The following is a 16,480-nucleotide window of genomic DNA, read 5'->3' on the forward strand; positions in this document are numbered from 1 at the left end:
TCGAATGGCAAAATGATTAGAGTTTGATGTGATTTAAGTGTTGTTAGCAAGCGATTAGTTTCTTATATTTTACTTTTACTCTAATCGTTGTGCAAACGAAGTATAAAACAACGATTAGGGTGGTACAAGTGTGATTTATAGGTATATTTACCATTATACCCTCACTTATTTCTACTATATCTAATTAATTTTTTTAATATTTAATAATTAATATACGATTACGTCAATTTAAAATACAATTTTATCAATTTTTCAACAAAGATCTATTTTCGCTTTATTCGGCTAAAACGAATTTCACATAATTTTACGGTGATACTGAAAATCATGTTTTTAGTGGGAAATGCGAAATCAAGTTTTCGGCAAAAAAACGAAATCACGTTTTTATCGCACTGTTAACGGAAAACGTGATTGGCGGAAGAAAACAGAATCACTTTTTTGGCGAAAAACAGGAAATTCCGTTTTTGACAAAAATTCTTAATCACATTTTTGACTTGAAAAACGTGTTTAGTGGGAAAATGCAGAATCACGTTTTCGGCAGAAAAATGAAAATCACATTTTGGCGGGAAAACATAGAATCGTCTTTTAGTAGAAAAATGAAAATCACGTTTTTGGTGGATAAATGCGGAACCATATTTTTGATGGAAAAACACGGAATCACATGTTTGGCGGAAAAATGGAGAACCATGTTTTTGGTAGGAATATGCATAACCACGTTTTTGGCGGGAAATGCATTTATAACACATATATTTATTCTTTACGAATAAAATAAATAAAAATAATTAAACATATAAATTCATAAAATTAATAATATAGAGACCAAAGCCTTTTTGTACAAGAATTCAGGAGGCATCGCCTTCCATTAAGAATTCAATAGGCATAGCTTTCGTTTGATCATAGAGAAGGAGGCATAGCCTACCATATATATATATATATATATATATCGATCAATCCGGAAAAAATATAAATTTTCATTTGATCGTTAGGAAGGTAAAATCTACCATATATGACGATCGATCCGGAAAAAGAATAGTCATTTATTTTATCGTAAAAGAGGCATAGCCTACCATATATAACGATCTATCCGGAAAAGACATAGCTTTTTATTTGTTCGTAAAGAAGGCATAGCCTTTTTCCGGTTTGATCGTTATAAATGGTAGGCTATGCCTTTTTTTTTTTTTTGTTGACAAAAAAAAAGGCATAGCCTACCATTTATAACGATCAAACCGGAAAAATGCATAGTCATTTCCACTCCTTCATCGAAATTGTGTTCAATTTCATTTATTTGTGTCAATGGTTGTATTTGAGTGGTTCATGTATCATGAAAAACTCTCTTTATGGTATAATATAATTTGATTTGCCGGAAAAAAAAATCATATCAAATTTGTATCTTAGTTGATATTAAAAATAATTAACAATTAACAAAATATAATTAATAAAAAAAAAACAGAAATGCACAAAAATATTTGAAAAACAAACATTGTTTAAAATATATTTTTTACATATGGCCTAATCTCGTAAGTTAATTTTACCTCATGTAAACTAATTTTAAATGAGTTAAAATTAAGAAATAAAAATATACTAACTTCTCAATAGTAATTGAAAAGTCAATCCTATAAGCTATTTTTCTCAAAAAAAATTATGTTTTCACTTATGACTACATGCTTTAAAATTCTTAAAATAAAACATAAGTATAAGCTTACGGTAACACATCAAAGGATGCAACCCCTCCATCGTAGAATGCGTTAAAATTCTTAGAATAAAACATAAGTATTCAAAAATATTATTCTCATAAGCTCATTAATTTGTTTTATTTTTTTATATATTTTAATTTGACAAATGAAAACGCTATATTACAATGATACATACAATTTTATCCAATTAAATTAATGTTAAATAAGTTATATTGTTATTTTAAACTTCAATGACCTTTTAATTAGTTATTATCCACACTAAATGTTTTTTTTTTAAATTAATATATGCTAAATTTAATTGACCAATAACACATGTAAAAACAAATTTGTTAAAAAAAACTTTGGTTAAGAAAAATAAGTTTTTTTAGATATAGATATATAAATTAGTATATATAAATTTGTTTGCTTTTTTAGTTTTTCTATTTCTTTAAAGGAAAAAAAAAGTTAACACTTTTCTAACTCATGTCAAAATCTGATCAATAGACTTGACACGTGACACAATCCTATGAGTTACTAACTTTGAAAACCATAATAAGACTAGAAATAATTAAGAAAGAAGAAAGGAACGTAGAGAGAAGGAGAGCAAATAAAATCTCTTCTTTCTTCTGTCTTGTTATTAACTTTGCTCACTAACGATTACATATATATAGTAGAGTGACTTTGAGCCCAAACAACTTTGAGCTCAAGTTACAACAAGATAAACATCATCTATAAGACATGTAAGTGATGGGTTATCATATCCACATTTATCTATTTATAATAATATCAATATAATGTATGAGAAAAAAAAAAACAATTCTATAAATTTGTGGTATGGTTATGATCCGGTAAGATAATACAATAAAAATCAAAAACTATGTTTACCAACGAAATTAGCTCTATCGGTGTGTATTTAGGCATGATGAGGCCTATAATTAGTGAGTAGGTATGGGCCAGAAAAAGCCCAATCTATAGAATGAGGTTTAATTACTGAAATATGTCGATTAACATATATCTACTTATCTAGTCCTAAACTCCTAATAATTACTTTACTGAAAGAACAGTTTGGTCACAATCTAGGGTTTCTAGTCCATCGCCATGACAAAACGGAAGCAGCACGTCTCCGGCGATAATTCGCTCTTTGATCAGATTTCTGTTGATCTCGTCATCAATATCTTGTCGAAATTGCCGGTGAAGTCTATAGCTCAGTGTCGTTGCGTATCGAAGCACTGGTCATCCATTATTCGCCGTCCAAATTACAACATGTTGTTCCCGACCAAGTCTCCGGCTACACCGAGGTTCCTTTTCATCGTTAGAAATGGATTATTCAGACCAAATTTCTTCATCTCCTCATCACCTGAGGTTTGGCGTCCCAAACCTCATTGATTGGTACCTTAGGGTTATGTCTATTAGCCGGCCATGTCTATGGTTTTTTGAACCTTCTCGTTTTCCCTTGCACCTTTCTTTGATTTCTAAGGGTTCTTGTCTTTGGAACCTTTTGGGTCTACCACGTTTCTTACATGTTGTAGCCTCTGTAGCAACTTGATTGTGTTCCTTGTGAACATCAATACGTACTGGTGCATTACAAGCTGGTATGTACGATTTTGTTACTCTCTTTGGGTCATTATAAGAATCTTGGCAACTGTTTTAGCTAGCTTTTGCAGATATATAGTCTTTTGGATCTCTGATGGAGTCCGAGGATCTTGCCATGTGAAGGATGTTTGATTCCATGTAAGTTCTTTGACCAGCTTGTTAGTCTCTCCACCTAGTGTTGGGAAAACGGATTCATTGAGATGACAATCCTTGTATCTGGCCTTTGGCTCGAGATACTTAATGATGGTGGGAGAATCATTTTTAACGTATATTCTCATCCCCTTTTGAGGTCCCATCATTTGCTCTCTGTGGTGGTGCTATGGGTAAATAGGTGACACACCCAAATGTCTTTAGATGGGACATATCTGGCTCCTGACCTGTGAGTAGTTGGGATGGTGAATATCTATGCTCACTAGAATGGCCTGATGCGTATAAGCTCTTGTTGCATGTAATATTGCGTGTCCCCAAGCAGCTACTGTGAGTTCAAGTATGGACATGTGCCACGGGGTATACTACTCTCCCCCTCATGGATATACTGTAGCCATAAAACGCTTGGGACATAATTTACCAGCATTATCTAGACATATAGTCTTAAGTATGTGGGCTCACAGACTTATGGTCTGGGCCTGCAATCTAGCAAACACCAAGTTTCTAGTTGCTTTGACTGGTGATGGCCTTAGTATGAGTTTCCCTTGTGTACATGCTACACACGTGAGGTCCTTAAGGAGTGTGCCCTTTTGATTTTAATATCAGCTTTACGCATCATGTTAGAACCAGGCTGGCCAAGCCGGTCATGCCATTAGTGAAATTCACAGTAAACCATTTTGTTTACTGTATTAGCCTCTATCATATTGACCTCGGCATAGTAAAGGTCTATGACGCAGGTAGAGTCTCTAAGACCTTCTCATGGTCTTGGGTGCTCTTAGTAATATGTGGGAATCCTTTGTTCCCTTCACCCTTAGTTTCAATGTGGAAACCATTTCTTTGAAACTCAATAAGCCCCTTTGAGCTGGGTGAATATGAAGCATCTAAGGATGCGTGCCCTTGGGAATATGGGCCTGCCATGGGCCTGCCCTTAGCCTTCACTAAATTTAGCTATACCCGCAATTTGGCTAATGAACCATGTCTTTAGATATTTCGTTTATTGAATTCTCATAGTCATCTATCTCATGGTCGAAATCTTCTTCACCATCGTGATGAACTAAATGAACTTCTAGATTCTTTTCAAACTCTCTTGATAGAGATCAACGAGATGCTTAGGTTTCATGCACGTCTTAGTCCAATGGTTTCCCCATTCCTCATCAGTGGCAAACAAGTTTATTTGAGTGTTGTGGTTTGGGTATACCGTGGCCTCTACCTCGATTACGACCAAAGTCAGGTCGGCGGCCTTAACCATATGAATAGTTTCCTTGATCATATAAATTATAATTGCCACTTCTACCACGTCCATTCCATTTATCATGACTGTGGCCATGATACTTATCTCTTTGGACGTGGTTAGACTCTTTAGTCTCTTTAGACTCTTTAGGCTCTTCAGCCCAATGGGCTTCTGATAATGGGGTAGGACCAGGAGGTCTCATTTCATTATTTATAACTCATTGTTTTGCTCAGCAAGTAGCAAAACAAGAGTTTAGACTTGCATATGTGGTAAAAACCTTTTTCACGATATTGTTGCTGAGGCAATATATTGTTTGTGTGAAAGGTCGAGAATGCTTTCTCTAGCAAGTCATTCTCAGTAACTTCCTCACCACGGAATCTCAGTATTGACACTATTTTAATTAGTGCTGAGTTATACTCATTTATGGATTTGAATTCCTGGAATCTGAGATTCTTTCAATCGAATCGGGCTTTTGGGTAATAACACCGTTCTTTGGTGGTTATATTGATTTTTTTTTTGTATTTTTTTTTTTTTTTTTTCAACTCTGTCTTGAGGTCCAGAGGATTCTTAATAGTGAGGTACTGATTTTGAGACTCTCATTGAGGTGATGGCGTATGTTAGTAATCGCCTTATATCTTTCTCTTCCGGTGACATTGTTTCCTTCCATAATAGATTCACCAAGCCCTTTTTCCTTTAGGACAATCTCAGTGTCCAAAGCCCATTTTAAATAATAGTCACCAGAGGCATTGAGTGCTGTGTATTCATAATAGTTGATTTCTGATATCTATAATATATAGAGTTAAATGAGAACTCATGTAATCGGTTAGACCAAGTCATGCGGTATTTAAGACCGAGCCATTCTTGTCTTCAGCAGGTGTTTTCTAAACAATCATGTTATATATATATGGATGAAATCAACCCTAGAAGATTGATCTAGTATGCAACAACCAAACAATCGGATCATACTAGATTAGGATATTAGGATTTCGCGGTTAAGTTTTAGGGTTTTAGCATCCGCGATTTATAGTACTAGGATTTTTGCTAGGATTTCGGTTTTATGTATGGAACTTTCTATTTATGGAAACTTTCCTTATATGGAACTTTCCTTTTATGGAACTTTCCTTTTATGGAAACTTTCTATTTCTCATCTAGGAAGAAATCCTAAACAATTATGTACTTTAGGGTTTTGGAATATTTCCTTATGAAGGGGTTTCCTATTTTGGTAACTTTCCATTTTGGGAAACTTGCTATTTTAGGAAACCTTTTATTTTGGGAAACTTGCTATTTTAGGGAACCTTTTATTTTGGGAAACTTGCTATTTTGCGAAACTTTATATTTCTGGAAACTTTCCTTATATAGAACTTTCTATTTATGGGACACTTGATCTTAACCTGTGACTTAGGGGTTTATTAAACCGGTTTAAGCTAGGATTTAGGGTTTCGGTTTACTTTCGGTTTAACCTAGAGTTTATATTAAAACATTCAATCTAGCATGCCATTAAACATCTTTCCATTCACTCACTTCTCAATTAATTATCCAAACAAAAATCATAAATCAAATCACATGTGCCAATTTTCATGCAAATTTTATCTTATCAAATTTTAATTGGATCATGTATATAAAGCATAATAAATAAATAGCACTTATCTTAATTGGAGAACTGAAACAGAGACCCGAGATCTGATACGGAGATTGGAAACAGTTATGTCTCTTAGCTGGTTGGAACCTCTACAAAATCTCAATATATATAATCCTGATTCCTGAGAAACTCAAAATTTTGCTCATGGAAACATGGCATGTGACAATAAAACAATGATTTAATTACTAAACCAATTGAAACCGACGATTTACCAGTCCAAACAATTAAAGTAAAAAAAAAAATCTTAATAACGAAGCATGAGATGACAAATTCTAAAGCATGCGTTGCTATAAAATAATAATCAAATTGAATTAGTTATAGAGCATGTGGCGATTGACTCTTTTATAATGAATCAATCGATCTTACTTATCTTAATAATAAGTGATACTTATCTCAATTATGGCGGTGGTAAATAGAATCATGAAGAAGATGGCATCGGAAAAAGGAGTCGAAAGAGCGACTAGTCAAAGACTGAGAGATGGGAAATATGAGTCGGTCTCGCCGGTTGAATATGTTTTCTCAGTCTGACTATTGTGCTTCTATTAGCTTTATCATAGATCATCATCTAGATTTTCACAAAATAATTATTAGCAATCACATATATTAAATAAATAGTAAAATTAATCCATTACGTAAGTCTTTTCAAACCAACGAATTATAAAACATAAATTATTCATGTCATGAATTAAGAGAATACCAAAACAGAGAAACACTCTAATAGATCATGATAATGAAACAATATAACATAGATCTCCACTTACCAAACAAACTCAAACTATCGTGCCATCTAAACCAAATAATAGAATAATGGGTAGTAAATTTCCACCATATAAATTTGTTAATCACAAACATCGAATAAAGCAACTGAAGCAATAAACAACTGAAGCAATAACAATGAGACCATGTTTACGATACAGTAACATAAACAATAAAAGTAATAAGTGAATAAGTGATAACAAACAAATCTCCTTGCTATAATTGAATTGGCACATCGAATAATTAATTAAAGTATGAACGATTATAAGCATAAGCAATAGGGGATAATTATAAAGCATATAGCAAAACTTATCTTTAGAATGAACCGTAAGTATGATGTGTGATGTGTGATCGGAGAACGTAAACCTTAGAAAAGGGGAGACACGATCGACTAGTGTTTCAGAAGATATTTCTCGTAGTTAAGGTGGCTAGGATTTGTTTTGCTCAGTCGGCTAGGGTTATCGTGCTGATAACGTGTTGTAAACTGTTTCTTTCAATTAGACTCTATTTGTTCCAACTTTTACTGAATGAATCAATTAATGACATTTCAGTTTTACCTCTTTCGTCTTCCATCCGATTCATCCCCTTCGTCTTCTTTATCGGAATCTTACTTGCCAATCTTTCCAACTTCTTCGCCTTCATATTTTCTCGTCTTCTATTTAATTCAAATTCGTTATAATTTCTTTTTTAATCACCTCCATCAACCTACGCCTACATGTAATTTCAGTGGTTATACCTCTTAGTGGTCTCGATTCGTATAGATCTTCCCTGCTTTTGAATGCATATAGAATCGTTGGCGTCTTGGCGATCATCGGCCAGCCACTAACTGACTTGGTGCGAACTCTGGCGATGGTTGCGAAACGAGCTTTTCTTTCTTTTTTTTGTTGGTGCCATCAAAGCCAGGTTTGTAGTCTGGGTTTCTTCCTTCACCGTCAACATCTGATACATTGTTGTTGGTCTTTTCAGATTGTAATAGTATATTTTGAATCCAGTCCACAAATGTATGGCAAAGCTCGTTCACCTTTATCTCTGGTCTCTATTTTTTTTTCTTTTCATATTCCATAAAAATGGAGTTTAGGGTTCCACTTTGGTGAAGGGGATATTGTTATGCCAATGCAACTAACAAGTAAGCATGAGCTATTATATCCTCTCAATGTTTTCTTTAAAATCACAAATTGCTAATATGTACTGGATAGAAAAACCCAATACATTATATCATTTTCTTTGCAAGTATTGATCCATGGTGAACTGTAGGATTGTAGGAGAACATGATATATTCAAAAAGAATGGGAAGTGTATTCAATTCTCTACAAATCAACAACTTACATTTGTGTCCACGAACTTCTAGGGTTCTTTTATTTAAAATATGTGTAGCATGTTTGGATTTTATGATTACGTTAGCCATTTTCCAGGATCTCAACCTAAATATTCACGGTTAACTATTTTAAGATGTCTCTCAGGGAATAGATCTTGATTTTAGCATGATTAATGGACAAGTTGCAACTGAATCATTGGATTTTTGTATGGAAAAAGGTCCAATTATAAGGTGATTTTTTATTTCCTTCTTTTTTCCTTTGATAGGTCAAAGCCAAGCTTGGATGAAATTTGTACGTTTAATGTATTTCCTTTCGAATGCCGAACATTTTTACAGTAAGTTAATTTTCACGACGAGTACATTCAACGAGAAATAATAAAGCCTCCCAAATAGACTACTTTTAATGTAAGTTCTCAGCTAAGCTAATGTTCATAAAGTAGATACCAAACAAAAAAAATTGGTCTCTCGCTTATTGTATTAACACTGACCGGTAGACATTATCATGTTTCAAAGGTTACAGATGAAACATTTAAATACACTTGTAAAAATAAACACACCTAGCTTAAACTAACTTTGACTATTGTGTAGTTAAACTAACTTTGACTAGCCCTTAAATTATGTGAGGTCTCAGTTATCTGATTTGTTGTGTTTTGTTGTCATTGTAAAACATGATGGTTCTCAGAAGCGCTAGCCGCTTAATAATTTGAGCCTCTATTTATTTATGAGGTTGTATCTGTACGTGTTTCTTGAGCCTTGTTTCGAAGATGTTTTTAAATCTATTCAAGAAGAGTTTGAGAGGGTCAGAAAAGGCACCGATTCAAAAATATGAACTAAATAAATTTCAATTTAATATTTTATATTACAATAGGTCAAACATTTTGATTTTAATCCTGTTTTTTTAGAATTAGCTATGGTTCAATACCCTGCAAGTCACTCACTATTCTAAGGAGTCTAAGAATCAAAAGATGGTGGAGGGAAGGGAAATGCCATGAACGTAAGCTGCTTAAAGCTATAGAGGGGTATTGTTCGTGAGGCTCCTTTCACATCTTTAATAGGTTATTAGAGATAAAATATGGAATTATAATGATGCTGTCGAAATATAATTATTTTAAAGCTTCTTCTGTTTTTGAAAATCTAAATCAAGTTCATTTTAATTTACTGGTAAGGTCTAGCATGTTAAAACAAAGAAAATGGTTGAATACTTGAATCTCGAGATAAAAAAAAATATGGTGTTTCATTTTAGGTGCAAGGTTTAAATTAATATGTTCCAGTGTGAAGAATGAGAGCATTGACGAGCCATAACATCCAACCAGACTGTTTTAGTACTCTCTCTCATAAAACATGCACAACATTAACATTACTCCATATCTTTAATTTAGTAAAGTTTTATTTTCTACAAATTTTTACAACATTAACTTTATTTTATTATTATATGTTTTTTCCGTCAATAAAATTATTTTGTTAGTTTTCTCTTATTCGTTTGGGTTTTCTTTGCTATTCTTTTAGAGTCTTAACTAAAAATATGAGTATATATATAATATTATAGTAGATTAGCTAATGGTTTGAATATGTTATTCTTTCTAATTTCTATCTTTATACATATCACAAAAGGTGAGGAGTATGTAAGAGAAGCTCCATCATCAAATTCTAGAAGTTTATATAATCTCAACATTACCATCTATAAAATTGGTTTATAGGACAAAAATTGTTTTAGAATAGTCATTTCATGCCAATTTATTTGTTTCAACAATAGCTCGATGAGAAATTAAAGATATCGAAACAGAAGAAAACACTCTGTCGCTCTCAATTTCTTCCATGTATGTAGAAAAAGATGGCTACTCGGTTGGAAAAGACACCATATTCACCAGGTCAGAGAATGTGTAATGAAAACTACCTCAAGTTTATTTTTGCTAAACATGCATTTCATTACCCAAACGAGTGTTTCCCCTTATGTATGCAGAGAAGTCAGGCTCCGTCGATGATTGGCAGCTCCCTTGGCGCATCGTCATTTGGTAGTGTACAAAACCATCATATTACTAAAAACTTTTCACTCTCTTTCCAAGAACCATCAAAGAAACATCGGAACTCCAGAGAATTTATAACCTCTGACCTACCTATCATAGGAGCATGAGTGTCGTTAATAAACTCCACTTGAGCTAAGGTCCAAGCATGGGCCTCATTTTTCACTAATTGTAACTTCTCGTGGATCTCTATCCACATTCTCATGAATCTTCTCATTTCAGGTTTTATTGATGTACCACATAATCCAAGAAAAACTTGAACAATAAGAATCTGTTGGTGTTCGTCAAAACAAATCTTATGAAAGAAAACCCGCGCGCAGCGCGGGAACTCACCTAGTATATATAAAGAGTGGAAACCAAAAGGACCAAAACTAGATATAAGCATACCAGTCGGGTTTGCTAATTTCTCGGTTTTGTGGGGAAGGAAAGGCATCAAAGGTTGAAGAATTGATTAAGTCGATTCGAAAGAAGAGGAATGGGATGTACTTAAAGATGGTAACAGAACGTTTGATCACGCTAGGGCTAAGTGTTGGCTTGGTTACATTTGTCGTAGTATTTTATATGAAGTTCCCTAAGGTAGTATTTTATATGTTGCTAAACAACCCCTTCTTATACTTTTTGCTTCGATATCATGGAATCATTTGAAGTTTCACCAATACAGAAATTAAACTACAGTATGTATATAAATATACAATAAGTTTTTTTTCTTCTTTTTCTACTACACTAATATTGAATTATTGGTACTGACGATTATTAATGGGAGGAGTGGGTCATCCTCTTTTATTCTTGTAGAAACTACTTTTTCTCCTTCTTGACAAATTAATTTTAGGATTGGGTCTTGATTTGGTATAATTATACTCTTGTCTGATCACTTGATTTATTATTATTTATATTAAAAAAAACTACGAGTTGTTAGATTTTGGTATGTGGTTTGGTATGTGGTTCTGTTAGATTCCTTTCCACCTAGTGATGGTATTGTTCGGATACCAAACCCAATCACTGTCCTTTTTACCTTCCCATCTCTCTCTCAATTCCTCCTTTTATTAGCTTCTTCTCTTCCCCTCACACCAAAATCACCATCTTCATTGTTATTCTTATCATCTCATATTCAAAAAGATTTATGGGTTTTGATCTAAAATTCATAAGAAAGAGAATGCCATCGAAGAATTATCGATATTCATCTTCTTCTTTTTCTTCTTCTTCATCTTCTTCTCAGCTAAGTACTCCAAGGTACTTTGCTTTACCGAGGTTAATCAAGTCTTAATGATTGGTATTGAAATATAATCTTGTTTATTAATCTATGGTTTTTTTTTATTATTATTATCTTGGAGAGCATTTCAAAATGGGCCATCTCAAGCCATTGATGTAAGTTCTTATTTTTATTTTTTGACATCATTCATCTACTATTTGATTTCTTGATGAATAAGTTAATTTATTTTTTCAAAATCATGGTTTTTTCGTTTGTATCCAAAGAAATCTCCTCTCTGGGATGTTGAGAAGGTGAAGTGCAGCTTTAGTTCCTCAGTGTATAAGGTCAATTTCACATTTTATGTTTTCATGTACATATCTTATATATGATACATACATGTGAGCTTATCTATTTTGAGGATCTGGATTTTGCAGTCGAACGAAGAACTTATTGGAGAGATCGCGGAGCTTGACACAGAGATCTTACTTTTAGAGCGGTATCTTCTCTCGCTATACAGATCATCTTTCGGAGATCATTTGCCTGCATCATTGTCACTAGATAATTCTCCACTCCCTCCATACAAGACCAAATTTTACAATGACCGGGCGTCTTCTGAGTCTGATAAGTCTGTCTTGTCTAGCTTCAAGTCATTGTCTGAGATGGTGAGTGATCTTAATTTTTTCATATGCATATATTGATGTAGTTGTAGTGTTTTGTTTTGCTTTATTATTAATTTGTGATTGTAAAACGTTTTTTTCAGGACAAGATAAAAAGATCCGACTCTGGTCACCCGAGTTTGGCTGATCTTCTTGGTCTTAACACTCTCAGTCCCAATAAACTCTCGGAAGAGATTCTGAGAAGTATTTGTGTGGTACACTACAAACTCTCAGACAAGCAGGGACATAGCAGAATAGTCAAGAAGAACTCAAAGAATGAAAATATTAATGAGGAACTTGGAGTTGTTATCGGTAAACTTTGCCTAGAAGATGACAATTTGAAGTCGGTAGAGAGCTTGCTTCAGAATTTTAGGTGAGATTGCATTGTAAAGAAAATGTGTAAGAATTCTTGCATTACATAGATTTTAAAGTAGCTTACTCTTTTTAGAACTGACTAAAATGCAGATCGTTGGTTCAAAAGCTCGAGAAAGTTGATCCCGAAAGGATGGCTAGGGAAGAGAAACTTGCGTTCTGGATAAACATTCATAATGCTTTAGTGATGCACGTAAGCAAATTAGCAAATATGAGTCCCTTACCATAATTTTCAAGTTCCTTTTGTTATTATTATGATATAACACTGGTGTGATCTTACAGGCGTATATAGTATATGGATTTAGTGAAGATACAACAAGCACAACGATCTTGAAGGTTTGAGATAGTTGACAATTTTCTTCTATCAATTGCATTGTAAAACAGTAATTAATTTGAGCCATTAAGCAGTTAGATGTTTAACCTGTCCAGGCAGCATTTAACATCGGTGGGGAGCGGATAAACGCATACGATGTCCAGAGTTCGATATTGGGCATTCATGCATGCCATTCACCATCAGTAAGTTGATTTTGCAATAGTTTTTTTCCAAATAAACCATAGTATTTTTAGTAACTCTCCTCTGGAAAAGCAAAAATGAAAGAAAACTTGAGAACGAAGTCATATTCTCAAAATCTTAAACTTTCTAAATATGTGAAATCTGCCATGGCAGCGTTTATGGACGTTATTTTCACCGGCTAGGAGTTCAAAGACAAGTAGCGGTCGACACACTTATTCGTTGGATTATGCCGAACCACTTCTTCATTTTGCCCTCTCTACAGGAGCATCAACCGATCCAATGGTAATATACCGATTCAATTCCTTTCTCCTTTTGATCTCCCCACAAACCGAGTTAACCATTTGAAAACAATGTAATGGTTTATTAGGTCCGAGTTTATACAGCAGAAGGAATCTTTCAAGAACTTAGGCAAGCAAGAGACAGTTTCATCCAAACAAGTGTTCGATTTGAGAAAGAGACAAAGATTCTATTGCCAAAGATCATTTACAACTACGCAAAGGATACTTCTCTCGACATGGCTGAACTCTTTAATACCATATCAGAGTGCCTAACAGAGACACAAAGAACGACACTGACACGAGTTGTAAAGAAAAAACAAGACAGATACATTCGTTGGATTAACCATGACTCCAACTTCCGTTATATCATCTATCCGGAACTCGTGAGAGAGAGTTTTTGAATTTGACCCACCATCTTCTCTACCTAGACACTATATGGTTCGTCTGTATCTAGATTTTTATATTGTGACATGATTTTGCTAAATGATAGAGCCTGAACTTGTGTACATTGTGGATTTAAAACAATGTGTGTTCATTATAAATTGTTATGAAAGAGATAATTATTATTGATGAGAAGCAAGGTATTTATACAGAGTACAAGACATGAATACTAAGAGACAGTTAAGAAGAGAAGAAGACGAGGAGATAGTCAAAGCAACAGACAACAAGAAGGAGAGAATCAATACAAATAATAATTCAGTCAATACGTCCCCTCAAGCTGGACGGAGAGAAGCGAGACCAAGCTTGTGACAGAATGCAGAAAATTTGGAACGGGATAAAGGCTTTGTGAGGGCATCCGCAAGCTGATCATGAGAAGAAACATGAGTAACCCGCAGAGATCCAGATTGCACCAAGTCACGGACGAAATGAAAAACAGGATTAGAACTCAGATACGTTGCCCCCATATTATCACAATAAATAACAGGAGATCCAGATGGAGGTAAACCGAGCTCAGCAAGCAAAGAAACAACCCATAAAACTTCAGAAGCAGTGTTAGCAACAGATTTGTACTCAGCTTCAGTCGACAAACGAGCCACTGTCTTCTGTTTCTTTGAGGACCACGCAACAAGATGCTGACCAACATAGACAAGATACGCACCAGTAGAAGAGTAGTTGTCTTTGTCGCCAGCCCAATCCGCGTCAGAGAAAGCATGAACAGTCAAGGGACTCGAAGCAGAGAAGAACAGACCCGTAGACTTGGTTCCACTAAGATACCGTAAGATACGTTTAGCCGCGAGCCAGTGATCAAGGCGAGGCTGATGCATATATTGAGAGAGCCTGTTGACAGCGAAAGAAATATCTGGACGAGTAAATTGTAGGTATTGAAGGCTACCAATGACAGAACGATACTCAGCGGGATCATCAAGGAGAGGACCCGTAGAAGCAGAGAGACATAGATTTTCTTCCATCGGAGTTGACACTGGTTTTGCGGAGATCATATTGGTGCGATGTAGAAGATCATTAATGTACTTGGTTTGAGTAAGAGTAAGACCAGCCTCTGTGTGTGTGACTTCAATTCCCAGAAAATAACTCAATTCACCCATGTCTTTGATCGAGAAACGAGCTGCTAGTAGATCAATAAAGGCTTGAACATGAGATGCAGAATTACCAGTGACAACAATGTCATCAACATAAACTAACACAAACAAGTAGATGCCCAGTTTGTGGAGAACAAAAAGAGAAGTGTCAGCCACCGAATTGTAAAAACCACAATCAACCAAGAAGGTTCGAAGCGCATTGTACCAAGCTCGTGGCGCTTGCTTGAGCCCATAGATTGCTTTGTTTAGTTTACAGACAAAATCCGGTCGATCTTCATCAATAAAACCAGGCGGCTGAGCCATATACACATCTTCAGAGAGTTCACCCTGCAAAAAAGCATTATTCACATCAATTTGTCGAAGAACCCATCCGCGAGACACAGCCTGACCAAGCACCAAGCGAATGGTTGGTTGCTTCACAACGGGACTGAACGTTTCAAAGTAGTCAATACCCGGACGTTGATGAAAACCTTTAGCAACCAATCGAGATTTAAAGCGATCCACAGAGCCATCAGCTTTCCTTTTAATGCGAAACACCCATCGACAACCAACAAGGTTGTAACTTGGATTCGGAGGAACAAGATTCCACGTATTATTTTGCACTTGAGAATTTATCTCATCACCCATCGAACCACGCCATCGAGGATCTTTGAGAGCTTGGATATGTGTTCGTGGTTCAGTATTAGTGTCAAGAGTGGTGACAACATTCAGCGCATAACGAGGATTAGGCTTCACGATCTGATTCTTTGAGCGTGTAACGATGGGATGAGAATTGGGTGGAGGATCCAAAGATGTAGGTAGCGGAACTGAAGCTGGAAGAAAAGACGCTGGAATCTCGACAGAAGTACTTGAGGCAGAGGATCCAGGAGTTATCGCTATGGTAGTGTCCGATGATGATGAATCAATAACCGGAGGAGATGAAGAATCTAGGTTACCAGGCGATGCATCAACACCGAAGTCACCAGCCACGGGATTGAGTGGTGGAGGAAGAGGAGAAACCGGAGGAATGATATCCGCTTCAGGTGCAGAAGAGCAAGAAGGAACAGAGTTAGGCACTTTGAAAGGGAAGGAGGTTTCAAAAAATTCTACATGGCGAGAAGAATAAAGACGAGAAGAGGATCTGTCAAAACAGAGGTAGGCACTTTGAGAGAGAGAATATCCAACAAAAACACAAGGAGAAGACCTGGAATCAAGTTTGTGAGCAGAGTATGGCCGTAGCCAAGGATAACATAAACACCCGAAAACCCGAAGTTTGGAGTAATTTGGTTTTTCTTGGAAGAGAAGCTCAAAGGGAACCTGAAATTGCAAAGGAGAGCTAGGAAGCCGATTAATCAAGTACACAGCTGTAGCAAAAGCAAAAGACCAATACTCCAGAGGCATATGAGCATGAGTTAAAAGGGCTAAGCCCGTTTCAACAATATGGCGATGTTTGCGCTCGGAGATCCCATTATGCTCTGGAGTATGAGGAGGTGAAGTGCGATGAGAAATACCATGTTGTGATAGAAAAGGAGTTAAAGCTTGAAATTCACCCCCATTATCAGAGTAAAAAGTGACAATACGA

The 16,480-nt window shown here is 35.4% G+C and overlaps 1 protein-coding gene across 1 annotated transcript; it reads left to right on the forward strand.

Annotated features, from left to right (window-relative positions):
- The first annotated feature begins 11,313 nt into the window (after positions 1-11,313).
- Positions 11,314-13,949, forward strand: LOC9327313. Its single transcript, XM_002891205.2, has 10 exons — positions 11,314-11,602; positions 11,704-11,737; positions 11,846-11,905; positions 11,996-12,223; positions 12,322-12,590; positions 12,683-12,782; positions 12,872-12,925; positions 13,019-13,105; positions 13,257-13,385; positions 13,471-13,949. Exons 1-10 carry the CDS (start codon positions 11,493-11,495, stop codon positions 13,780-13,782), a joined length of 1,383 nt encoding a protein of 460 aa, XP_002891251.2. The 5' UTR covers positions 11,314-11,492; the 3' UTR covers positions 13,783-13,949.
- The last annotated feature ends 2,531 nt before the right edge of the window (positions 13,950-16,480 follow it).

Source organism: Arabidopsis lyrata (assembly GCF_000004255.2).
Source record: "Arabidopsis lyrata subsp. lyrata unplaced genomic scaffold ARALYscaffold_1, whole genome shotgun sequence".
Taxonomy (NCBI): domain Eukaryota; kingdom Viridiplantae; phylum Streptophyta; class Magnoliopsida; order Brassicales; family Brassicaceae; genus Arabidopsis; species Arabidopsis lyrata.